The sequence below is a fragment of the Delphinapterus leucas genome, chromosome 8 (assembly GCF_059928025.1).
Source record: "Delphinapterus leucas isolate spDelLeu-1000000601 "Yukka" chromosome 8, BTC_Dleu_Yukka2, whole genome shotgun sequence".
Classification (NCBI taxonomy): domain Eukaryota; kingdom Metazoa; phylum Chordata; class Mammalia; order Artiodactyla; family Monodontidae; genus Delphinapterus; species Delphinapterus leucas.
This window is the reverse complement of record NC_143136.1, coordinates 111,670,565-111,696,503: the sequence shown is the minus strand read 5'-3', so window position 1 is coordinate 111,696,503 and position 25,939 is coordinate 111,670,565. Positions and strand designations below refer to the sequence as shown.

The following is a 25,939-nucleotide window of genomic DNA, read 5'->3' as shown; positions in this document are numbered from 1 at the left end:
TTTCTCTTTTCCTTTTAATCTCTTGGTGCCACCCATGCTACCAGGTTGAAAATTAGTCTCTCCGCTTTAATTTCTATTAATTCTCTGTAGCCTAGCCTAAGTGTTCTTTTTTTATTTTTTAAAATTGTTGAATTATGTAAGGACTCGTTGTCTATTATTACCTTTTAACCGAATTGCCAGCAAACAGAGGAGGCTTCCCTTTCGTCCTGCACAGAAACAGGGAAAACGATCAGATCATATGCTCATTCAACAACAAAAGTCCTGTTATCTGCTGTTCTCGGTTTTGAAGTGTGTGGTGGCTGCTGTGATTCACAGAAACCAACCTACCTTCTCCCTGGGCTGTTCACCGCAGCCCTTCCCCATTCCCAGCGCTGTTCTCTCGACCCCAACAGCTGCCCTGGGGTTCGGCCTCTTGCTGCCCGTCTCCTGCCCTCAGGCCTGGCCGGCTTCTCTACTGCTGTAATCTGCCTGTGTCCTCGGCCCAGGTGCACACGGTGCCTGGCGCTGGGGTCACGTTGGCTCTGCCCTGCTCTGTGGCTCTGTGGCTCTGTGCATTGCCCTGATCATCTGTCAGAGTGTGACGACCCCACCCTGAGGGTGACTGTGCGGATGACTTGTTGGGAAGCTGTAGGGTGATCTAGGCTGAGGGGTGGATGGTGCCACGTTGGGGAGAAAGGGGGGCAGCAGCCGTGGGGTCTCTAGCCCGGCACTGGGAACCTTGACCTCCTGCCCACCTGAGGTTGCCTGACCCCCATCTGTGGTCCCCTGAGCCCACTTGGGGTTCTCTGATGCCTGCCTGTGGTGGCCACCTGAGGTTCAAAGGGTGTCTTCCTTGGGCCTTAGCTCTGGTCACACATCGGCTCCAAGTCCAGGAAGAGTGCGCCCAGCTTGCTCTGCTTGTGAGCTACGCCAGAAGCATTGTCTAGGTGCTGGTCCTGGGTGGAGTGGGGTTGGGTGCCCCTCCATGCAGGGGTCCATGTCATGGCAGGAGAGGGGAGGTCCCCTTACGGAGGCAGGATTTCAAAGACCCTGCCCTGCACAGAACTGAGCCTGAGTTTCGGTTGCAGGATGGTGTGTCAGCTGAGTTAGAAGAGGCCCCTGGGCCCTGGGAGCCCCTCACCCAAGGGCAGGGGGCGGGGAGCATAGGAGGAGGAAGCAGCTGGGCCCTGGGGTCTCGCTGGCTATGAGTGTTGCGGTGTGTCACAGCACAGCATCCCTGCATCTCGGCCCTACCGGGGAAGCTTGCCCACTCTCCGCCTCTCCAGCTCACAGGCGTGGGCACACCGTCTGAGTGCTAGGGCCTTGCCGTGGGGCCCCAGGACACTGCCCGTTAAAGGAACAAGCAGGGTGGGTGGTGGTGCACAGGGCGGGTGAAGTGCTACCAGCTCAGAGCTCTGGCTTTCCACTCGCCCACCCTACCTGTGGGGAAGTTGCTGAGGAACTGTCCAGAGTACGCGTGTCCCCTGAGCCCTGGGGATCCCTTAGTCAGGGACACTCCAGCAGCAGCAAAGTGAGATCAGCATGTCTTTTTTTTTTTTGGCTGCACCGTGCGGCATACAGGATCTTAGTTCCCCCTACCAGGGATTGAACCCGTGCCCCCTGCAGTGGGAGCGCGGAGTCTTAACCACTGGACCGCCAGGGAAGTCCCAGTGTGTCCTTTTTTGAAATCTTTATTTTAAAAACTCGTAAACTTGCAAAATAAATTTGTTCATAGCTTGTTAAAAGGCAGTTCCGCTGACGTATTTAAATTCATTTTTATAACTTGACAAGCCATAGGGATCAGAAACAGGGTTAGGAACTGCTGCTGAAAGGAATCAGTCAAGGAAGAAAAAGCCTGGCTTTTATGTTGTTGGGTGGACAACGTCTGTTTGCAGTTGTTTCACCCCCAGGGGGAGGAAGGATGGGTGTTGGGGGGGGTCACAGACCAGAAGTGCTGATGCTGGTACTTTCAGACTGAGGCCCGAGTGGGTCAGCTGGTTTTTGCTCTCAGCAGTCTTTTTCTGCATCGAGCCTGTATTGTTTTATGATCAGAAAAAACACCAGCACGGGGATGGTTTTCGTGGCCAGTCAGCAGAAGGGTGTAGGGACCCTGTCTGGGAGATTCTGCTCTACCCGACCTTGGCTGTGTTAGTCTGGGCAGCTTAGGCAGACTCCCTCACAGTGCTGGACGCTGGAAGTCTGAGATCAAGGTGTCGGCAGGGCTGCTTCCCTCCGAGGCGCCTCTCCTTGGCTTGCAGACGGCCGCCTTCTCGCCGTGTCCTCACGTGGCCTCCCCTCTGTGCCTGTGGTCACATGCCACCCTGCTGTGACCAGGCCCCAAGCTGTGGAGCCGTATGAGCTCCTTTGAGCTGAGCCAGAGGAGACAGAAATGTAATCAAGTTGTTAAACTGTGAGCTCCCGCATGGCAGCACGGGCAGGTTTGAGTGCGTTCCAAATGTGTTACTTTAGTTACGCTCTTGGGCTTTGGCACCAGTGGAAGCCCGCTGCAAAGGCATGTGGGTCCTTCAGATGTAGTTGAGGCTCTGTCCCAGGGCCTTGCAGTGACCAGACACACAAGGCCCCTGTGTCGTGCTGGGAAGGAACCCCAGTGGGCCCGACGTGAGGCTGGGAGGAGGGGCCGGCGAGGCTCTGGGTCTGGGTGGCAGCAGGCACAGGGAGGGAGCGTGGGCCACCCCTGATGAGGGGCGGCCGTTAGAGATAGAGAAAAGTAAATGGATTTAAAGGGAATTCTGAGCTGTCAAAGAAGAAGGCGAGATGGAGACTGAGGACTTGGAACTCGGAACTGGCAGTTTCAGGTTTCCTCAACAGGTGAGGCAGAGGCCGGGCAGACGTGCATTTGTGGAAGATGCACAGGTTGGAGAGTCGCGGGGGTGCCCGTGGCCCTGGAATTGGGTGTTTGTAGGGGGTGTTCCTGACCGAAAAACATGGGGAGGAAAATGCAGCAAATAAGAGAGAGCCTCCGTGAGTGACGGCAGGGCCTTGACCCGTAGTCGACATGAAGCTTAAAAGATGCTATGAAAGAATGTTCAACAACGTCAACGTTTTTTGGAAGTTGGAAGGGAAAAGTAGCTTACAAAACAGCTTCTATCATCTTGTTTCTGTGAGAAATCAGGGGATTATGGATAATTTCTTTTACCTTTCTGTATTTTCTGATTTATCTACAATAAATATTGCTAATTTTTTGCTCCTATTTTTTTTTTTTTTTTTGCTGTACGCGGGCCTCTCACTGTTGTGGCCTCTCCCGTTGCGGAGCACAGGCTCTGGACACGCAGGCTCAGCGGCCATGGCTCACGGGCCCAGCCGCTTCGCGGCATGTGGGATCTTCCCGGACCGGGGCACAAACCCGTGTCCCCTGCGTCAGCAGGCAGACTCTCAACCACTGCGCCACCAGGGAAGCCCACTCCTAATTTTTTAATTGTAGTAAAATATACATAACATAAAATTTGCCATTTGAAACATTCACACTGTTGTGCAACCATCACCACCGTCCATCTCCAGAACTTTCCCCATCTTCCCGAACTGGAACTCTATGCCCATTAGACAGTAACTCCCCAGTCCCCGCCCCTCCAACCCCTTGGTAATCACCGTTTTACTTTCCTTCTATGAATTTAGCTCCTCTCATGTGAGTGGAATCGTGCAGTATTTGTCTGTGACTAGCTTATTTCCCTTAGCGTGTCTTCAGGGTTCATTCATGTTGTAGCACGTGTCAGAATTTCCTTCCTTATTAAGACCAGATAATATTCCACTGTATATATAAAACACAACAAAGAAAAATATCCTTACACATTGATTGGAAATAAGTTGAACATTGGACATTTTTCCTAGGATGTGACCCAAGTGTGTCACAGAGGCTTTCTGCAACCCTCCTGCACCAGTTCCGTACCTGGGTTCTCCTGGACTGTCCTGGGCAGAGGTGGGGGAGGGAGGGCGTCCCGCCGGCACTGGGCAGACAGCCAGGGCGGCCTGTCATGTGAGCTGTGTGGCTGTCCCAGGGTGGTTGGCCTGACCAGTTTTTCTCGTTGACCCGCGGGGGTGGGAGGCACAGAGGTGAGGCCAAGCAGCCCTGAGGGGCCGCAAGATCATTGCGGGGCAGCCTGGCCCCTTGGAGGCCATCAGCTTTGAGGTGCCGTGTGTGGGCACCACTGGGGCCCCGCACTGGCTCTGCAAGGCAGTGACCAGGTTGAGGACGTGGCGCTATGCATCCCCTGTCCTGGGCGTGTGTCTTTTCTTGAGCATGTGGAACAGGAAGTTGTGATGATAGAAGGAAGTTGGTAATGGAAGGAAAAAGTTTTCATTATTTTGAAAAATATCTGCTACATTTAAAATTCGTAGTTAGCACCGTGCTGTCGGGAGGGGTGTTCTGTGAACCGCTGTCAGGCCCCGTGGCTCCCTTGGTGTCTGTCCTGTGTGTCCTGCTGATCTCCTGTTGCTGGCTGAGAGCTGTTGTTGTCTCCAGGGTGGAGTTACTTCTCCTTTCGGTGCCATCAGCGTTTGCCTGGTTTGCACTCTCTTGTTAGTGCATCCACCCTGAGCGTGGTTCTGTCTCCTTGCTGAATGACCTTCTGTCGTTATGCAGCCCCAGTCTTTATCCCTGGTAACTTCCTGCTCTGAAGTTGGCTTTGTCTGACACTCAAGTAGTCCAGCTTCCTTTTCTTGCACAGTTTCTCTTTCCCCCTTTTACTGTCAGCCTACCTATGTCATTATGTTTTTGTTTTTGTTTTTTTGTGGTATGCGGGCCTCTCACTGTTGTGCCCTCTCCCATTGCGGAGCACAGGTTCCGGATGCGCAGGCTCAGTGGCCATGGCTCACGGGCCCAGCTGCTCCGCGGTATGTGGGATCCTCCCGGACCAGGGCATGAACCCGTGTCCCCTGCATTGGCAGGTGGATTCTTAACCACTGCGCCACCAGGGAAGCCCTAGAGGCTCATTTTTTTTTTTAATTTATTTTATTTTTGGCTGCACTGGGTCTTTGTTGCTGCGCGCGGGCCCTCTCCAGTTGTGGCGAGCAGGGGCAACTCCCCGTCGCGTTGCGCGGGCCTCTCATTGTGGTGGATTCTCTTGCTGCAGAGCATAGGCTCTAGGCCCGCGGGCTTCAGTAGTTGTGGTTCGCAGGCTCTAGAGAGCAGACTCAGCAGCTGTAGCGCACGGGCCCAGTTGCTCTGAGGCATGTGGGAATCTTCCCGGACCAGGGCTCGAATCCGTGTCCCCTGCATTGGCAGGTGGACTCCTAACCACTGCGCCACCAGGGAAGCCTCGAGGCTAATTTTTTTTTTTTTTTTTTTGGCGGTGTGCGGGCCTCTCACTGTTGTGGCCTCTCCCATTGCGGAGCACAGGCTCCGGACGCGCAGGCTCAGCGGCCATGGCTCACGGGCCCAGCCGCTCCGTGGCATGTGGGATCCTCCCGGACCGGGGCACGAACCCGTGTCCCCTGCATCGGCAGGCAGGCCCCCAACCACTGTGCCACCAGGGAAGCCCCATAGTTCTCTTATATACTACGTTTCTATACACTGAATACTCCATCAGACAATATTTTCATTTTTGCTTTCAGCCACCAAACATCTTTTAAAGACCTCTAGAGGAAGCTGTCTACTCTGTTTACTCACTGTTTACCCTTTCTCTTGCTTTTGCTTTTTATGTCCCAAGTTTCCTTCTGGTATCATTTCCTTCTGAACTTATGTTCACCTGCTGTCTATGAATCCTTTTGATTTTCCTTCATCTGATAATGTCCTTATTTCATTTTCATGACACTTCTTTTTCAATCTAAAAAGTGTCTTCTACTTCTTTAGGTCCCCCTGGTTTCTGGGGAGAGGTTGAACGTGGTCTCTAGGTCATGAGCCACTTTTCTCGGGCTCTTTTTAAGATATTTTTTTCATTGTCTATTTTTCAGCAGTGTGACTGTGATGTGTCTGGGTAGGGATTTCTTTAGTTTATCTTGTTTGGGGTCTGTTGAGCTTCTTGAATCTGCAGATCAAAGTTTTGCCACATTTGCAAAGTTTTCAGTCATGTTTTCAGCTGTTTTTCCAGCCATGCCCACTTTGCTCCCTTTCTTGCACTCTGATGAGACTGTTAGACTTTTTCTCTTGTCCCAAAGGTCCTAAAAGCTCTTCATTCTTTTCAGTCTTTTTTCTCTCTGTCATTCAGATTAGATCATTTCCATTGCTCTGTCTTCAAATTCACTGAATCTTTCCTCTGCTTTTAAGCTCATATGGGGAGTTTTTAAAATTTCAGTATTGTATTTTTTAGTTCTGAATTTCCATTTGGTTCTTTATATCTTTATTTATTTATTTGCTGTCTTTCAGTTTTTTTGTTCAGTTCAGGAGTGCTATGTTTGTTTAGAGCATTTTTATAGTAGGTGCTTTAAGTCTGGTAGATAGTTGTAGCATCTCTTATTTTGGTATTGGTATCTGTTGCTCATCTTTTCCAACAGGGGTTAAGACACTACTGGTTCTTTGCTGAGTAGTTTGGATTGCAGCTGGACATTTTGGATATTATAGTATGAGACTCTGGGTCTTGTTTAAATCCTAGGAAAATGTCGGTGTTTCCATTTCCATTTCCAAACGAGGCAAACAACCTTGTTTGATTTAGGTGCAGTTCTGACCTGCCCTCTATGGGTTATGGTTCCGTGTCAGTTCTTTGGAGCCTCAGCCGTGCCATTGGATTTGGCCTGTGTGTGCCTCCTGTGGCTGTCTGGGACCTGGCCGTGGTCTCAGGGCTTGGGGTGTCAGGATCAGATACACGCAGCTTGGGGGTGGGCCTGACATTCATGAGCAACTTTGGGGGCTTGCTCTTCCAAGCTTCTTCCTCTCCACACTGGCCTTGGGGCTTTCCAGGGGCCTGGGGTTCCCTTGTTGGTCCTCTAACCAGTATGCCCGGGCTTTGGAAGCCTGCCCTGCCGTACACTTCCACGCCCATGCCTTGCCTGGGGCCCAGTTGCTATAGGTGGAGCAACTGGGTGCTTCTTCCTTCAGTGTTCTTGTCCAGCCCGCTTGCTGCTCTTTCCATCTCAGAATGAACGTAGCTTCCCATGTAGCTGCCCCACGCAACCTGTCTGAGGTCAGAGCTACCCCAGGATCCTGCCAGGGGCGGAGCTGCTTGGTGTGCCCGTCTGGAGTCAGAGCTCATCCCTGAGTCCTGTCCAGGGTCACAGCAGCACTCAGCGGAGGCAAGCTGGAGTGAGCGGACTCCTCTCTCCTGGAGCTGTCGTAGCCGTGGCAGGTGAAGTCCATCTCTGTTGCTGTGCTTCTTTCTGGCAGCTGCAGAGTCCAGGCTCTCAGGCCTCTGCCAATAGTCCTTCCCTATTTCCTCCCCTTGGCCGCCGGCCCTCACCTCAGTGGGCCCTGCAGGCTGCCCTGTATTCCTGGAGGCAGGGCTCTGGCCTCATCCATCTCTGTCCCTATTGTGTGGCCCTGCTTGGAGGACGCACCTGGGAAGCGCCACTGGCAGGGAAGCACCATCGGCCCCTGGAGGCAGACATGGTACTGGAGGAGCTGTTCCCACCTCCAGCTCAGTGAGGGGTTGCCAGTCCCTCACGGAGAGCCCTCCAGGATGGTGGCCCTGAGGTGGTAAGGTGGCAGGGGGTGATGGCACGTGTTTTGGCCCATGCGCCCTACTCCACGACCAGCAGAGGCTGTGTTGTGACTCCCCTGCTGGTGAGCCTAGAGAGAGATGCCAGACCCCAGGGATGGGCCGAGACCCCTCCACCATCCCCAGCTCCCTGAGGAGAGGGCACAGGGGAGCAGGGTGCTAAGCACCCCACCCTGGAAGGATTGGCAGGGTGCCCCTGCCCTTCCTCATGGCCTGGGGGGACTCTGTGTTTTGTCCTAGGGCAGGATGGCAGCCCAGGTGACGCTGGAGGATGCGCTGTCCAACGTGGACCTGTTGGAAGAGCTGCCTCTGCCCGACCAGCAACCCTGCATCGAGCCCCCGCCATCCTCACTGCTCTACCAGGTGGGTGCTGGGCAGCCGTGGGATGCGTGGCCTGTGTGCTGACCTCCGCTTGATGGTTTTCTTCTTTCTTGCAGCCAAATTTCAACACTAATTTTGAAGACAGAAATGCATTTGTCACTGGCATTGCAAGATACATTGAACAAGCGACCGTCCATTCTAGCATGGTAACTCTGCACAGTTTCCTCTGGGGGGATGGCATGTCTGAATAGCAAATGTCACTTTGGTATTATCCTGATAGGATACATAGTGAGGAAGAAGAGAAGAAAGTGAATGACGTGTTTTATGTTTTTTTAAAGCACCTTTTTTTTTTTTTTTTTTTAAATTATAAGGACAATATATGCTCTTTCTGAAAACCTGGCTTCTGTGGCCCAGAGAAAACCTTTGTCAGCATTTTGAGGGAACCCATTCTCCCTCTTTTATACTTGTACTCAAGCATACCAGGTACACACCCATATGGGATTTAGATTGCATAAATGAATTGCATTGTTATTATAATTATGTATTTTAATGATTTCATGAACATTTTAACATGTCATTAAAACGCACCAGATGAAGTAATTTTTAATGGCTGTCTAGTCCATTTTTTAAGTGTTCAAAATTTAACTATTTTTGCAAATTTTAACTAATTTGCAAAATTTAACTATGTTTACTTAGTTTGCCTTCATTTCTTCTAGTAAAAAATGCTGTGATGAACATCTTCCTAAATACATCATTATTCTCACTGGCTAGATTTGTAGAAGTGAAGTTACTAGGTCAAAGGTTGTGAGCATTTTAAAGCATCTTAAAAACATTACCAAACTGTAGTCAACATTTTTCAAGGACATCTGTGCAATTTTTGCCATTTTTACCAAAGGAAATAACGTGAAAGAAGGAGTAGACACGAAAGCAGTTTTGAAATGATGGCAGTCCTCTTCCCATGGATACTCTCCCTGGATTTTAAGTGCTTTCCCTCCCCGCCCTGGGGACAGCAGAGTGTGTTAGTCTTCCTTCGGGGCCAGGAGGCTCTGTGTGGCTTGCTGGAGCGGCTGTGAGGACCCCGTGTGTGTTCAGCTGCACTGCACGCTTCCCATGTCCCCAGCTTCAGATCTGCACTGCCAGTAGGTGGCTTGGGGCTGAGTGGAGCTGAGGTGTGGCGGCTACGGCAGGTGCCCTGGGCTGTGCTGCCCCTGGGCAGAGGTGGCTGCATGTCGCTGATACCCCTCTTCAGCCTGCAGAAGCCATGGGGGTGTTTGGGGTCGTCTGCAGTGTCACCAGTACCTTAGCAGCTGTCTCTTGGCACACAGGTCCTGGTGCTTTTCTGTCCCTCAAAGGGAGGGTCCTCCTGGCCTCTCCACCATGGTCACCATGGTTTATGGCTCTAGCTGCTGGCGATTTGGCATCTCCTTTTTTATGATTGTTTTGCTTGCCTTTGATTTGCCCCGTGTACCCTTGCAGAACGAGATGCTGGAGGAAGGCCAAGAGTATGCCGTCATGCTGTACACCTGGAGGAGCTGCTCTCGGGCCATCCCGCAGGTGCCCCATCCCAGCCAGACCCCACCCCCCCACTGGCCACGCCCTCATCCTTTCCAGTCGTCCCCGCCCAGTCAGACCCCGCCCCACCTCTGGCCTGCTCCATCCCAGCGCACTCCCCACATCCTCTCAGGGTTGAAGCCTCTGTATGTCATGTTTGTTTTCTCCCAGGTGAAATGTAACGAACAGCCTAACAGAGTGGAAATTTATGAGAAAACCGTGGAGGTCCTTGAGCCTGAGGTCACAAAACTGATGAATTTTATGTACTTCCAGGTAAAGCAGTGACATAATCCTAGGGGTTTAGAGCAGAGGAATGAGATGGTGGCACCATCTACTAACTAAACAAAGTGCCTGCAAATTCAAGCAATCACAATAGCTCTGAGACCAAAGGGAACTAAGCCTTAGACAGTCCAAAGCGTTACTGGCCCTTTCAGAATAAATGCTGCTTCTGGGTTTCACTTCTCTTCTCCCCTCGAGAGTGAATTTGTAGTTCCTGCAGGAAGACTGCTTTCTGTCAGTACGCTTACAGGCTTACACTTTCGATTCATCTGGTTTTGGGGTGTTTTCTCCCCACTGTCCACTCTGGTGGGCTTCGCCCTGGCCTTGGCTCCTTCTGGCCCTTGGGTTAAGCAGAGTGGCCACAGGGAGGGACTTGCTGGCTTTTTTAAAGACATAGTTTAGAAATGTGTGAAAGTTTTTATTATAGAATCCTTTAGCAGAGGGAGAAGATAGAACTTCTTAGGTGATGAATTTTTGTCTTAAAAATTGTCAAGTGGAAATCCTCCCACCCCCTTTTTCAACTCTAAAAGCTAAAGCAGTCTGCTTTACAGACATTCTATTGGAGCATTTTGCTCAGTAGCTTTGCTGGAATAATCAACAAAATTCTTTTACTTTGGGGACATAGTTGGCAAAGTGCAAAGTTGATGATGATTGTTACAGAGCAAAGGCTCGTGGAAATCACTTTCTAGAAACATGTCTCTTTACCCAAGCTGTAAACATGCACCCCTGGTTGGGTGTTTCATCAGCGAGTAACGTGACTCTGGACCCTGTGCTTGGAGCTGGGCTTGGGGTTGGCCCGTCCCTGAAAGCCACGTTTCTGCCCCTGCTTCCTCTGCACAGAGAAACGCCATCGAGCGTTTTTGTGGGGAGGTGAGGCGCCTGTGTCACGCGGAGAGAAGGAAGGACTTCGTGTCTGAAGCCTACCTGATCACCCTGGGCAAGTTCATCAACATGTTTGCCGTGCTGGACGAGCTGAAGAACATGAAGTGCAGCGTGAAGAATGACCACTCAGCCTACAAGAGGTGATGAGCGCGCCTGGGACTCAGGGCCGGGTTCCCGAGCGCACTCGCGTGTGGGGTGCAGTGCCCACAAGGGCCAGCCTCGTCCCGCGGAAGTGTTCTCCTGGGCGGACCGCCAGCGCTGCGAGGCGTTCTTGTAGGCTTTGGGGGCAGGGCGGGGGCGGGGGCGGGCCCTGGGCTCTCAGCCCAGACAGCAGTGCTGTGCTCTGAACCTGTATGGGGGCGGTGGTGCGTGGGCGCTGACGCGCTGAGCGTCTTGTCCAAGGGGCTGGAGGCTCCACGCCTGCTGGGGCCGCCGCTGCTCGTCGCTGGCTGGGTGGTGGGCATCCCCGGCAGGTGGGCACCGTCACCACAGTGGGCACAGCTGGCCCCGGCACCCACAGGGCTCCCCAGACCAGTTGTCCTCCAGAGCGGTTTTCTTTTCGAATGTGGACAGCTTCTGGAGAAGAGAATTGGAAAAGGTGGGCACGGCTCGGCGCTGCAGCTGCGACACTGAGTGTGTTGGTGGCAGGTAGAGCCGAGCTGCTGTCCTCTAACTGACTCTCTAGAAAGTCTGCCTGGGACTGTTAAAACATGTTGGCTGGAATGAGATGCTGACTTCTGTTTCCTTTGCTAGACAAGGAATCTTAGCTATAAAATTAAATTAGAAGAGATTTTATTTTGTGTCTGAATAGGCTGTGGTTTCATTTGTAAGGGAAGAAAAAGAATTTTTCCTCTGCCCTTCTAGGTTCTTGCCTGAGTACCGCCTTTAAGAAAACAGTGATTAATAGGAGAAAAACAAATATAATTTCATTTCATGAGTATGGGGGTCCCAAGATATGAGACCCAAAGAAGTGACCAAAGGAGGCAGTGTTTATACCTTTTGTTTTTGTTTTTTTTTTGGCCACACCTGGCAGCGTGTGGGATCTTAGTTCCCCGACCAGGGATGGAACCCGAGCCCCCTGTAGTGGGAGTGCCACCGGACTGCCAGGGAATTCCCAGCGTTTATACCTTTGAAACAAAGAAAAAATATTTGTGAAGAATTGACAAGACAAAGAAGTTTGAGTTGGGGTGGCCAGTGAGTGAGGAGGTTGGAAGGTTAGCTCACACGGCCTTCTCAGCCTTGAACGCCCCGTCTCTTGTGATGACGATGCCTCCCGACCTCCTGGTGCAGGGAGGGGACCTTTCATGTGGGAGGTTTGTTTCCTGCTTTCAGGGGCACAGAGGAGGTCAGAATGCCCTGCTGTGGCTGTTTCTTAAGTAACTTCAATTCTGAATAATTCAGTATGCCACAGTGGCATGTTTGGGGGCGGCCTACCCTGAACCCCAACACGTACTTAAAATCGTGCACCTATTGCTGTGTCTTTAAAATGAAGTCGACTTGAGATGAGGCATGAAACAGATTTGAGGAGGGGATGGCACTGGAAGTTGAGCTAGATCTCCCAGACTTTAAGCCTCATTCGTGTGAAATAAGTCCAGGCGTTCCATTCATCACCTAGAGTTAGCTCTGCACGGAAGCCTAGATCTTCAGAACGACAAAATCTTTTGAATTGTCCTGTTAACTCCGCTCCGGTAGGAAAGTCTGGAGTTGTCTTCATTTGATGCCAGTTTTGTGGGATTCCAAGTGCGTGTGACTCTTGGTGGAGTGTCGGGGCTTCTGAACTTCCCAGCTCAGGAGAACAACTTCTGCTCCTAATGGCACAAATCACTTGTCGGGTGATTTGGAGCAGCTTTCTCAGCCTTCCTGACTCTATCAGGGAAATGGGGAGGTGGACAGCCCCAGTGGTTTTAAATTTTAAAAAGGTTTCTTTTCTCCCTCTCTCTCTTAGCAGCAGCACCTTTATTTCAAAGCCCAGTCTGGAAAATAGTTGAAAGATACGGCTGCTCTGTGGAAGGCCCCCGGGCACCCCATTCAGAAGTTGCCCAGCGTGTTTGCTACCCCTTAGGCTCCCCTAAGCACAGAAGAGGGCCTGGGCACCCCTCACCCTTCCAGCAGCCTCTTCCTGTGACCTATGTTTGGTATCCCCTGTTGGTTGGTTTACTTTCCCAGACAATAACCTCCACTTCTCCCTAGCCCTCACACTCCTACACTCAACACTCAGAACACATTTTATGTGCACCCAGCTGGTAGTTACAACCTTTCCTGAGTGTAAATGCCAGATAACCCATATAGTCATGGTGAGGCTTAAGGAAAATAAAAGCAGGTATTCTTGGTCCCTTCCTTAGTTTCCACTCCTGCAGCTTCAACACCCACTCAAATCAATACAGTAAAGTGAACACTTTAAAAAAGAATGTAAACATATCAGTTAATATTGTTTCACTGTATATAATTTTTTAAAACTTAAGAAGTAAGCAAGATTGCAGATTATTTCTCACCTGAAAAGTTCTGACGTAGGTGGTCTGCAGCTGACGGGGTTCCATAGTGTTGAGGAACCAGAGCTCCTGCTGTCTTCATTTGTTGCCTTGTGGCCCAAGATGGCTGCTTGAGCTCTAGCTGTCATCTCTGTATTCCAGTCAGCAGGAAGGAAGGATCATTGAAGGGCCTACAATATTCCTTATAAGTAAACTTTCAAGTGCCTTACAAAGTTTTGCATTACATCTCATGGCTCAGCAGTTGGTCACAGCGTGGAGATGAGAATGAGGCACATTACTGCACCACAGAAATTCAGGGTTTATTCTGAATAAAGGGAATGGAAGGGAAGGGAAGGAAAGGGAAGGAAATGACAGTTGGGGTAGGTTACCAGTCTTTGCCATGAAAGCTTTTCTTTAGTAAAACCCCAGAGGTTCTAGGTTGCACAACAGGTCCTTATGTGGGCAGCTTCCGCTAAACTTTTTTGGGGAAGCCCTAGGTGTGCAGAATCCTCATATGTGCTTTCACCCTCTTTGCAAAAACTAGAGACTCAGCCTGTGTTGCACAGGATTTGTTGGACCTCAGCGTACAGGTCCTTCTGTGTCCACCGTTCCCTTGTCAGCCCCATTGGGTAGGTCGTATAGCTATTGTTTTTCACAGATATGGTAAGTGAGAGTCAGGAGGTGTGATATTGATTTATAATAAGAAATATGTATTCATCCCCATTTCTGACACTGAACTCCTAAAACCCTTAGAATTTCCCATGATAAAATCAAGAGAGTTTCTTTTGTTATGTAAATGTGGTGACTTTGGAAAGCCTCTAGTTACCCTAAGGATGGGGGCTGGTCATCAGCAGAATTAACCCTGTAACTACAGGGTTGGAACTTTCAGACCTACCCTCCTGATCTCAGGGAGGAGAGAGGGGTTAGAGGTTGAATCCATTGCCAATGTCCAGTGATCTAACCAAGCATGTTTATGTGAGGAATCCTCCATAAAAACCCCAAAGGACAGGGTTCGGAGAGCTTCCAGGTTGGTGAACATGTGGAGGTTTCGGGGGGAGTGGTGCTTGGAGAGGGCATGGAAGCCCCCCCCTCCCGTCCCCATATGTATCTCTTCCATTTGGCTGTTCTGAGTTATATCCTTTCATAATGAATTGTTAATCTAGTATATAAAATGTCTTCTCAGTTCTGTGAGCTGCTCTAACAAATTAATCGAACCCAAAGAAGGGGTTGTTGGGACTGCCAATCTGTACCTGGTTGGCCAGGAGCACAGTGACAACGTGGACCTCCAGCGGGTGTCTGAAGTGGGGGGATGACGTGGCAGTCTTGTGGGACTGAGCTCTTAACCTGTGGGGTCTGATGCTATCTTCAGGCAGTGTCAGAATTGTGACACCACTGGCAACTGGTGCTAGAGAATTGCTTGGTGGTGTGGGAAAACCCAGCCCTCATGTTAGACTTGGTACCGGATCTTTAGGTTTGTCCAAGATGGAGCTGCAAATTGGTGGTGGAATCAGGATTCTGTCTCAGACCTTTGGCACCAGAACTATGCATGGTGTGGTCCCTGACTGTTGGGAGGTTTGGCTGCCCAAAAGTTTCCCAGCAGAGAACCTAAACAGTGTTGGCCATCTTTGTCACTCAGCAGAGGGAGTGTCATCCTTTCTCACACCTGGGGACAGGGAGCCCAGGGGAGAGGCCCGTGTATAGGTGTCCTTCAGGAAGGCCTGTGAGAAGTGCTGCCACATCTCTGAGGAAGTCCATCAGCTATGGACAGTAGGGTCATGAGCTATCCAGGTTGCAAAGAGACTTACCTGGAGTTCAGGGGAGAAGCTGGAGAAGGCTGAAATTGTAACCGGCATCTAAGATGCACATTTCTACAGATAACTGTAGCGAGGGTAAAATAATTTTGATATTCCCACGCTGTTTTTCTTTAAAGTCATTAAGCATGTTGGTTGATTAACCCTTTTTTTTTCCCCTTTTCATAGGGCTGCTCAGTTTTTACGTAAAATGGCAGATCCACAGTCCATCCAGGAATCACAGAATCTGTCCATGTTCCTGGCCAACCACAACAAGATCACACAAGTAATTCACACTCTTGCCGCTCTGGCTGATGGGGTGCATCACTGGGGGGCTGAGGGCCGGAGAGCAGTCAGTGACACAGATGTCTCACTCTGTGTTTCAGTCTCTGCAGCAGCAGCTCGAAGTGATTTCTGGCTATGAAGAGCTCTTAGCAGACATTGTGAATCTGTGTGTGGACTGCTATGAGAACAGGATGTACTTGACGCCCAGTGAGAAACACATGCTTCTCAAAGTACGTGTGTTGAGGGTAGGCTGCCAACAGCACCATGAGATGGGGGCAGCCCTGCTTTCGTGAATAGGCTGCACTTTATGGTCGTTTGGCCAACCTTTTCTCTCATGCTTGTGTGTGTGTGTGTGTGTGTGTGCGCGCGCACACGCATATATAGCACCCTCCACCCTACATGCAGTTTGCCCTACAAGTCCTTGATGCATTCCCGTGAGTGTGTTCCAAGCTTGACCCCAGTGCCAGGTAGATCACATGCCCATCCCTGGAGAAGGTGCTCGTGGGTGAGAAGTTCCTGGTCAAGGGCCTTTCTCAGTATAAAGCTTGTAGCAGAGGTTATACCAGATTCTACGTGGTAAGGATGTAATTCCTAGAAATTTAGTATACTGTGTCACCATGATTATAGTAGACTTTTGTTGGTCAAGAAACATGCCATTTACCGTATTTCTCATTATTCTTTTTCAAATTGGGGAGGTTTTCAATGACGTTTCTCACTGGGAAGATGAGAAGGCGGTTTTTTTTTTTTTTTTCAAACAAAAGTTTAATAACTTGTACATGGGAGAGACCCAGGAAAACTGAGTAACTCTGAGAAGATGCTTCTGCCATTCTCTTCACTCTGCTCTCTACCTTCATGGAGGGCAGCTCTGGGGGACCCTGTTCTGGGTGTCCTGCTGACCCAAAGCCCTCCGTGCAAGTGGACCCGTCTCCAATACTTCTTCCCTGCTGGAGAGCAGCATGGAGGGATCAGAGCGAGAGGACACTGTCCAGTGGAGTGCTTTGTGGCAGTGGAAACATTCTGTTTGCACCTACCTGGTGCAAGAGCCTCCTGGTCATAAGTGCTTAGGGAAATCCACATTTAGTATTGCCTTGTGCTTGATGAGAAGTGGAGCTGATGTATACACCTGGAAGGGGACACAAGAAATGACATAAAATAGCTTCATGTGAAGGGATAGCTATTAATATCTGAGGGACTTTTAAAAATGCTTTTTACCAAAACTAGAAATATTAAAATTACAAAAAGAAAAATCTCATTGATAAAGACAAATATACAGTAAAGGTAGTAGATCAACTACTTACAAAGCTAGTAGCAAGGTTAAAAGACAAAAGTAGTAAAATCATCTATATTCACAATAAGTAGTTAAGGGATACACAAAACAAAAAGATGTAAAATATGATGTCAGAAACATTATGCGTTGGTGGGGAGTAAAAATGCAGGGTTATTAGAATGAGTCTGAACTTGAGATCATAACTTAAAGTAATCATATATATATATATATATATATGGCTATATATTAACCTCATAATGACCACAATCAAAAATTTATTTAAAAAAATTTATAATAAATACACAAAAAAGAGAAAGGAATCTAAACATAAAACTAAAGATAGTCATCAAATCACGAGGGAAGAGAGCAAAAGAAGAAAGGGACAAAAAGGAACTCTAAAGAAAAAACCCAGGAAACAATAAAATGGCAGATGGAAATATCTGTTGTGTTTTGGGGTTTGGAAAAATTAACATTGTTAAAATGACCATACTACCCAAGGCAATCTACAGTTTCGGTGCAACCCCTAACAAAATACCAATGACATTTTTCACAGAACTAGAACAAATAATTCTATCATTTGTATGGAAACCAAAAAGACCCCAAATTGTCAAAACAAATCTTGAGAAAGAAGAACAAAACTGGAGGTGTCACATTCCCTGATTTCAAACTATACCACAAAGCTACAGTAATCAAAACAGGAAGGTATGGCACAAAAACAGACACATAGATCAGTGGAACAGAGAGCTCAGAAATAAACCCACACTTAAATGGGCACTTAATCCATGACAAAGGAGGCAAGAACACGTGACAGGGAAAAGACAGCCTCTTCAATAAGTGGTGTTGGTAAAACTGGACGGTTACTTGCAAAAGGATCAGCCTGGACTACTCTCTCACACCATATACAAAAATAAACTCAAAATGGGTTAAAGATATAAATGTTAAGACCTGAAACCATAAAACTCCTAGAAGAAAACATATATTTTGGATCTGTATCCTCAGGAAAGGGAAACAAAGGTGCAAACAAATGGGACTACATCAAACTAAAAAGCTTTTGCACAGTGAAGGAAACTGTCAAATGAAAAGGTCACCTACTGAATGGAGAAGACATTTGCAAACAGTATATTCAGTAAAGCGTTAATATCCAAGATATACGAAGAACTTGTACAACTCGATATCAAAAAAAAAATTCAGTTTAAAAATGGGCAGAGGATCTAAATTGGCATTTTTTCCAAAGAAGACATTTTTTCCAAAGAAGACAAAGTGCTGGCGAGGATGTGGAGAAAAGGGATCCCTGGTGAACCCTGGTGGGAATGTAAATTGCTGCAGCCACTAGAAAACAGTATGCTGGTTCTTCTACAATTACCATAGGATCCAGCAATTCCACTTGTGGATGTTTATGTGAAGAAAAGAAAAAGATATATGCACACCAGTGTTCATTGCAGCAGCATTGTTAACAATAGTCAAGACACAAAAGCAACCAAAGTGTAACATTGATAGATGCATAGGAAGATTTTATATAAATAAATTATATATATATATATATATATATATATATATATATATATATATATATATATAATGGAGTACTATTCAGCCCTAAAAAAAGAATGAAATCTTGCCATTTGGGATAACATGAATGGACCTAGAGGGTATTAGGCTAAGTGAAATAAGTCAGACAGAGAAAGACAAATACCATATGATTTCACTTATATGTGGAATCTAAAAAACAAAACAAATGAACAAACATAAAATAGAAACAGACTCATAGATACAGAGAACAAACAGGAGTTTCCTAGTGGGGTTATTGGGGGGTGGTGGTGAATGAAATAGGTGAGACTAAGAGGTATAGACTTCCAGCTACAAAGTAAGTCACTAGGATGAAATGTACTCCGTTGGAAATATAGTCATTAATATTGTAATATCTTTGTGTGGTGACACATGGTAACTAGACTTATCATAGTGATCATTTTTAATGTGTAGAAATATCAAATCACTATGTTGTGCTCCTGAAACTAACATAGTGTTGTAGGTCAGCTATACTTAAATTTTTTAAAAAAGTGCTTTTTGAAAGAAGAATAGTCATTTCTAAGTTGTGAACTGTAGCAGTATAAGTGTTTATGGGTAATTAAACTTGCAGGTCTGAGCTTTATGTGCCATTTTGTGATTTGCAGGTCATGGGGTTTGGTCTGTACCTGATGGATGGGAGTGTCAGCAACATTTATAAACTAGATGCCAAGAAAAGAATAAACTTATCCAAAATCGACAAGTACTTCAAGGTGAGTTACAGTTTCTAGGTAAACCTTTTTATTGAAGTGTATGCAGTTTGAGCTTTAGGAGGTCAACCTCTGTGGCTTTGTTCTGTGCTGGGAAATGCAGTGGTGGCAGGTGGGTGGGTAGGTGGAGGTAGACTGTCTCCTACCCTATACCGGATTTGCCTGGATTTGAACCTTGTCTAACGGAATGGTGGCATGTGTACTCTTTTGTGTCTGGCTGCCCCCATTCACTTTGTCAGATCATCCCTGTGGGAGCCTGCAACTGTAGTTTTTACATTTTCATTGTGGTATAGCACTGCATTTTATGACTAAACTGCAGTTTATTTATCCATTCTGTCATGATGAACATGAGATTGTTTCTGGATTTTGGCTTGTCCGAACAGTGCTGCTCTGATTCGTGCACATCTATGCACATTTCTGTTGGATGAATACCCAGTGGTGGATGGGGTATTCATCCAATAGAATGAACATTTTCAGTGTAGTAGATACAGCCTCACAACTCTCCCACATGGCTGTGCTGACTTGCATCACCACTAGCGGTGTCCTTGTGATTTTATTGGCTACTGTTTCCTTGTGGTTTACTTGATGTTTCCCTGATGGCTTTTCACGGTATTATTAGTCTTTTGTGTGTTCTCTTTGTGAAGTGTCCTTTCAAGTCTCTCATTCTTTTTTTCCCCTGTTGATTTGTAGTTCTTTATGTATTCTGGGTATGTGTCCTTTGTCAGATACATGTGTTCTAAAATACATGCATTTCCCCTATGTGGCTCTTTTTTTTCATTTTCTTGAAGAGTCTTTGGTGAACTGAGGTTCTTAATTTTTTTTTTTTTTGGTACGCGGGCCTCTCACTGTTGTGGCCTCTCCCGTTGCGGAGCACAGGCTCCGGACGTGCAGGCTCAGCGGCCATGGCTCACGGGCCCAGCCGCTCTGTGGCATGTGGGATCTTTCCGGACCGGGGCACGAACCCGTGTTCCCTGCATCGGCAGGCGGACTCTCAACCACTGCGCCACCAGGGAAGCCCTGAGGTTCTTAATTTTAATGTGGTCCAATATATCAATCTTTGATGTCCACTTTAAGAAATCTTTGATAAAGCAGGCTCTCGAGAATTTTCTTTTGTGATACCTTCTAGAAGCATCACCATTTCTTTTCCATCTAGATCTATAATGTCCCTGGAACTGGCCATGTGTATGCTGTGAGGTAGGGGCTTGACATTTTTGGATTTTTTTTTTCTTGTTCTAGATATCCAGTTGACTCTGTCCAATTATTGCAAAGACCGTTTCCCCTCCATTGCTCTGAGGAGTCACCTGTGTCATAAAGCAGGTGTCTGTATGTGTGTGACTCTGCCTTAAGTTCTCTGCTCTGCCCCACTGGTCTGCACCTGCGTTCCAGGGCCATGCTGGCTTTAGTTGCTGTAGGTTTCCAGCAGTTCTACTTACCAGTCTTTAAGTTATGTTCTTCACAATTGTCTTGAGTATTGTCTCTCCATCTTTTGAAATACGTTTTAGAATTGACTTGCTGATTTACACATACACACACATATACATACAGAAAACCCATAAACCATTTTTCCTCTTGGAATATTGTTTGTGATTCCGTTGAATCTATAGATCAATTTAGGGAGAATTGATATTTTTAAAATACTGTGTCTTCCAATATACATGAACCTAATGTATTTCTGTATTCCCTTAGAATTTTAAAAATTTCTCTAGAATTCTTGGTATTGTTTTTGTCTAGAAGTCTTGCACATATTTTGTTAGATTTAATAATATATACTTTTTATTTTTTGATGCTATTGTAATTTTTTTCTCTAGATTTTTGTTTTCTAATAGTTCCTAGTATATAGAAATACAGTTGATTTTTTTCTTCTTTTTAATGACCGTGGATCTACCAACAAGGTAGGTTAATTTTAATTTTTTTTTTTTTTTTTTTTGCGGTACGCGGGCCTCTCACTGTTGTGGTCTCTCCCATTGGGGAGCACAGACTCCGGACGCACAGGCTCAGCGGCCATGGCTCACGGGCCCAGCCGCTCTGCGGCATGTGGAATCCTCCCGGACCGGGACACGAACCTGTGTCCCCTGCATTGGCAGGCGGACTCTCAACCACTGTGCCACCAGGGAAGCCCTAATTTTAATATTTGAATTGGTTTTATGAGAGTTAGTTTTTAACTTTTATTTTGTTCTTCTTAAAGTAAACGTAGAAGTTGTTTACAACTTTTTTGCAGTAAGTGATTTGCAGAGATAGCATTCAACCCACAGTAATTATTAGCATTATTCATTCTTCTTGCGATTGTATTTGGTGACTAAACATATTTAATGACCCTGGGTTATTTTTTATTCTTTGAATACAGCAGCTCCAGGTGGTTCCGCTGTTTGGGGACATGCAAATAGAACTGGCAAGATATATCAAGACCAGCGCCCACTATGAGGAAAATAAATCTCGGTAGGCAGAGTGAGCTGTCCAGTTAGAGCATTCTGCAGTGTTCTCACTGTGGTTCCTAACACTCCACTTGTCTATGCAGAGATGCCACCTTTGACATTTTCAACCACGTGGAACCAAATGCGTGATATGGTAGCCTTTTCCATGAGTGGATGTTTACATTTAAATTCATTTACAAATGCAATTTATTTCCTTAGTGGGATAGCCACATTTCAAATATTTTAATAGTTTTGGTCAGCACAGATATAGAACTTTTCCATCATCCCAAAGAGTTCTGTTAGTGCTGGCCACAAGTACGGAAGTATAACCAAATGCTCTGGGTGCTTATAAAAGCTTAACAGCAGCCTGCTGGGGAGCGGCTGGATATTCACGTGTAACTTACAGAGGGTACAGAGCTATCACCCAAGGGCCCAACCAGGCCAGGCCCAAGGTCTCTGTGGTTGAGAATGGTCTTTACAGTTTTAAAGAGTTTTTTTTAAGATGATGGCTCTATGGCTGATGTGTGACAGAGACCGTGTAGCCCCCAAATCCTAAAGCATTTGCTTTCTGGACCTGTCCTGAGAAAGATGGCCAATCCCTGTCGTAAAGCACCTGCAGCTTACAGTTAGAAATGATAATAAATACATAGTACTTTTTATTGTAGCTTCCACATATCCACTTGAGTTTCATAGGATGCTTTAGTTGACTTTTGCCAAACACGTGGTCTCCATTCAGCCATGATTTTGAAAAATATAGTTGCACCTCAATCTGGCTACTCAAAGGTAAACAGTCTTTTTCTGTGAAGACCAAATTGTAAACACGTTAGGCCTTTCTGGCCACATGTGTCACATACTCTTTTTTGTTGTTGTTGTTTTTAAACGACTCTTTAAAACTGTAAAAACCATTTTGTATGGCTCTATGGCCATGCAAAAGGTGCTCGCATTGGGCCCACATTGTATGTAGTTTGCCAGCCTCTGTGCCAGCTTGTTTCCTAACACATCTGCCATTAAATCTGATATGTGATCACCTTCCTATAAATTACATTCACTAATCTCTCTTCACTTCATCATCAACTTGAGCTCTCATTTGGAGGGTGTGCTGATTTCCATGGTATAAATGGAAATGCCTGAGTTTAAGTTAACAATGTACAACTCACCTCCTACCCTAACAAACACAGATCCAGATCATACGTAATTGTAAAATCAGTAAGAGAATCAGGAAACAAGGAGTTTTGCATACTTTCTTTATTTTTAATATGCTCTGTTGTAAGTCGATGGCCATTATTACCAATTAGATGCTGTGTTTCACAGCCACCAAGGCAGGTGCCTGAGCGTGCAACAATCAGCTCCAAGAGCTCAGCCCAGTGGCGTAGCACCTTTATCTGGCCACAGGGGGTGGGCGCAGAGTGGGCAGATGTTGGCATCGGGCTCTGGGCTCCATGCCTCTCCTGAGGTGGACATGCTGTCTGGGGCCTGCAGGGGAGGCCAGTGTGTTTAAGGTGGACCCTGGCAGACGGCCTGGGCCTTGTGTGCTTACTCCACACTCAGGGAGCTGCCTTTGCTCATGCCGTAATCACGTAATCCTGTAGTAAAATCAGAAAGTTAAAAAGTGATGCTGCTTGAGATAGTGTACTGATCACCTTGAAAACTCGTAATCTGAATCCTTTCCTTCTAGCAAAGGGGACCAACTTGTTAAAACGTGGTGTGAGTTGATGCTGAGTGTGAGGGAACCAAGGGAACCGCTCTGAGCCCAAAGCAAGGCCCATGCTTTCTGCCCAAGAAGTCCAACAGATTTAATTTTTTTTTTTTTTTTTTTTTTGCGGTACGCGGGCCTCTCACTGCTGTGGCCTCTCTCGTTGCGGAGCACAGGCTCCGGACGCGCAGGCCCAGCGGCCACGGCTCACGGGCCCAGCCGCTCCACGGCATGTGGGATCCTCCTGGACTGGGGCACGAACCCGCGTCCCCCTCATCGGCAGGCGGACTCCCAACCACTGCGCCACCAGGGAAGCCCAGATTTAATTCTTGATACACATTTTTCCACCACATTGACTGTATCGGTTTGCTGCTGAAATGGTGTGTTGTGCGCGTAGTTAGCTCTATCAACACTGTCTAATTTCCAAGTTTCAACTCTCTAATTAAGGATAACTTTTGTCCCTGAGTCCTTGGCTGACTTGTTTTGTACTATAGCTATGTTTTCATATGTGAGTAATAAGGAAATATTAGTTCCTGCCTACTCTGCAGTAATCTGTCAAGGGGCCCTGCAAGGGTGTTGCAGTGTCCTGAATTCAGCAACACCTCTCAGCTTTGTGGAAAGTAGTTTGCCGATTAAGGAGAAATTACGGTTCCTTTTCCAGAATACAGACATGAGAAGGTAGGACGCAGCCCTGACACAGGGAGATGAGGCAGGCCTGGCTCTGTTTCCATGCGGAGAATTCCACGTTTCCTCTGCACCTCTACCTCTTGGCTGCAGCGGGGCTCCCGGGGTGGTAGGTGGGCCTGCTGTGCATGTGCCCTCAGCCAGTCGCCTGTCAGGTAACGCATGCTTCCCCTTTACCACCAGATGGACGTGCACGTCCTCCAGCAGCAGCCCACAGTACAACATCTGCGAGCAGATGGTACAGATCCGGGAGGACCACATGCGCTTCATCTCGGAGCTGGCGCGCTATAGCAACAGTGAGGTGAGTGGCCTCTGCCTGCAAAGCGCACCTGGGGACATGGGGTCTGGTGTGGCCCTTGTATTCTCTGCGCCCAAATACTACCATTGATCGCTTTGAGAAACGTAGTTTAGCACTGTGTGCTTAAAAAGCACTGATAATAATGGATGAGGCAGGGCAAGTATAATGGAGTCTGTTTGGATCTGTTCAGCTGTACAAGAAAGCATCTTCTTTTTTCAGAAAAACGTTAACACGGGGCTGAGGACTGAGGTGAGACCATGAATTAAGTGTATTTCCTAGCGTAGTTCCATGGTTCCAAGCTGCTAGGAGAGGGGTGGGGAGAGTGGAGGACGTCAGGAACAGAAGGGGTGGTTCTGACTTGCGCCCCTTTCATGTCTAGAGGGAGAAAGTGCAGGAGCCTCCGAGTCGGTGGGCAGATGCGTCGAGTGCCCAGAGGAGACCTGGAGTTGCGTGTTGGAGGAAGTGGGGTCTCTTCGGCCGTGGGCCTTGTTAATTCCTTCCAGCTTTGAAGCTGGACTCTCTGTGTCCTTGCTTGGGCCGGTCACGTTCCCCACACCTGCCCCAAGCCTGGCTTCAGGCCATTGCTGCTCGCGCATGGGGTGGGTGGCACGGGGGTCTGAGCCAGGGGGAGCGGCAGCAGGAGTGTCGTTTCTCACGTCTTAGTGGACCGGGCACTGAGGTCAGGGTCAGGGCGGTGGTCAGTGGCGTGGGTGCTGCAGGTGGTCTAGAGGGACCCGGGGACTTGGGGCCACATACGCAGGTCTGGTTTCCGAGATTGCGGTACCTCGGGGTTCTCGGGAGGCCCATTACATTTGGGGGGAACAATCTGTTGGTCCTGCTCATTGCAGGACAATATGCACTCCATCCCTCACCCCCAAGCACTTGTCATCATGTAACCAAGATGACTGAAAGACAGTCCCAATGCTTGGGGGACGTCGCCTCCTTGCGGACCCCAGGTGGGCAGCCGACTCCCCATGAGGAACGTTAGCTCACCCCTCTGCGGAGGCCAGTGCAGCCTGGAGAGTAGAGGTGGGGGCCAGTCCCCAGGACTTATGATTTAGTTGTAAACTGAGTTCCTGAGATGTTCTCAAACAACACAGAGAGCTGGCTTCTACCTTTCCAGATAGGAGCACTTGACAGCGTGCATGGTTCCTGTGTGCCTTCTGGTGTCTGCTGTTGTGCCTTTATAATCAGATGATGGTTTTTTGTTTTTTAAAAAAGGGCATATGCATGTTTGTTTTTTTTTTAAAGAAGATGTTGGGGGTAGGAGTTTATTAATTTATTTATTGTTGCTGTGTTGGGTCTTCGTTTCTGTGCGAGGGCTTTCTCTAGTTGTGGCAAGCGGGGGCCACTCTTCATCGCGGTGCGCGGGCCTCTCACTATCGCGGCCTCTCTTGTTGCGGAGCACAGGCTCCAGACGCGCAGGCTCAGTAGTTGTGGCTCACGGGCCCAGTTGCTCCACGGCATGTGGGATCCTCCCAGACCAGGGCTCGAACCCGTGTCCCCTGCATTAGCAGGCAGATTCTCAACCACTGCACCACCAGGGAAGCCCATAGATGATGATTTTAATAAGAGAAAAGAGATCCACCTTTAAAAGCTTTGCACAGTTTATTTTTAAACAGATTTATGAAGACATAATCCACATACCAGACAATTCTCTGATTTAAATTATACAATTGAAAGGTTTTTAGTCCATTGCTGAACATTTTCATCATCTCCCAGAGCAACTCTGCACCCATAGCAGTCACTCCCCATTCCCCTTCCTTCTAGCACATGGCGATCTACTTTCTATCTATGGATTTGCCTACTGGACATTTTATATAAATGGAATCATAATATGTGCTCCTTGGTGACTGGCTTTTTTCATTTGACATAGTATTTTCAAGGTTCATCCATGTTATAGCATGTATCAATAATTTTATGGCTTATTTATAATATTTATAATAATTTTATGGCTGAATAATACTCCACTGCTTGGACACACCACATTTTGTTTGTTTGTTCATCTGCTGTTGACTGATGGACAGTGGGTTACAAATAATGCTACTGTGAACATCCACATACAAGTGTTGTGTGGACATAAGGTTTCATTTCTCTTGGGCAGCTATCTAGGAATGGAATTGCTGAGTCTTATGGCACCTCTGTGTTGAACAT

At 47.6% G+C, this 25,939-nt stretch overlaps 2 protein-coding genes across 3 annotated transcripts in view; one reads left to right on the top strand and one right to left on the bottom strand.

The window, feature by feature from the left end:
* The first annotated feature begins 7,190 nt into the window (after positions 1-7,190).
* CYFIP1 (cytoplasmic FMR1 interacting protein 1) overlaps positions 7,191-25,939 on the top strand; it is a 67,896-nt gene continuing 49,147 nt past the window's right edge. For both annotated transcript variants that reach the window (XM_089916961.1, XM_089916962.1), the window contains exons 1-11: positions 7,191-7,214; positions 7,829-7,946; positions 8,021-8,110; positions 9,381-9,458; positions 9,627-9,728; positions 10,575-10,756; positions 15,064-15,160; positions 15,261-15,389; positions 18,598-18,702; positions 21,044-21,135; positions 23,671-23,788. In XM_089916961.1, coding sequence (XP_089773087.1) covers positions 7,830-7,946; positions 8,021-8,110; positions 9,381-9,458; positions 9,627-9,728; positions 10,575-10,756; positions 15,064-15,160; positions 15,261-15,389; positions 18,598-18,702; positions 21,044-21,135; positions 23,671-23,788 — 1,110 coding nt within the window. In that variant the 5' untranslated portion in view covers positions 7,191-7,214; position 7,829. The remainder of the gene's footprint in view (positions 7,215-7,828; positions 7,947-8,020; positions 8,111-9,380; positions 9,459-9,626; positions 9,729-10,574; positions 10,757-15,063; positions 15,161-15,260; positions 15,390-18,597; positions 18,703-21,043; positions 21,136-23,670; positions 23,789-25,939) is intronic.
* LOC111183322 (uncharacterized) lies at positions 8,458-13,376 on the bottom strand. The gene is made up of 2 exons (XM_022590509.3): positions 13,109-13,376; positions 8,458-11,192 (listed from the first exon to the last, which is right to left on the bottom strand). Exons 1-2 carry the CDS (start codon positions 13,185-13,187, stop codon positions 10,777-10,779), a joined length of 495 nt encoding a protein of 164 aa, XP_022446217.1. The 5' UTR covers positions 13,188-13,376; the 3' UTR covers positions 8,458-10,776.

Bases quoted from the DNA above. Each gene is read 5' to 3' on its own strand.
- LOC111183322 (XM_022590509.3), bottom strand. From the start codon at position 13,187: ATGAAGACAGCAGGAGCTCTGGTTCCTCAACACTATGGAACCCCGTCA. The intron at 11,193-13,108 runs GTGAGAAATAAT...TCTCTTCTCCAG, and splicing joins CCTACGTCAGAACTTTTCAG to AAGCTGTCCACATTCGAAAA.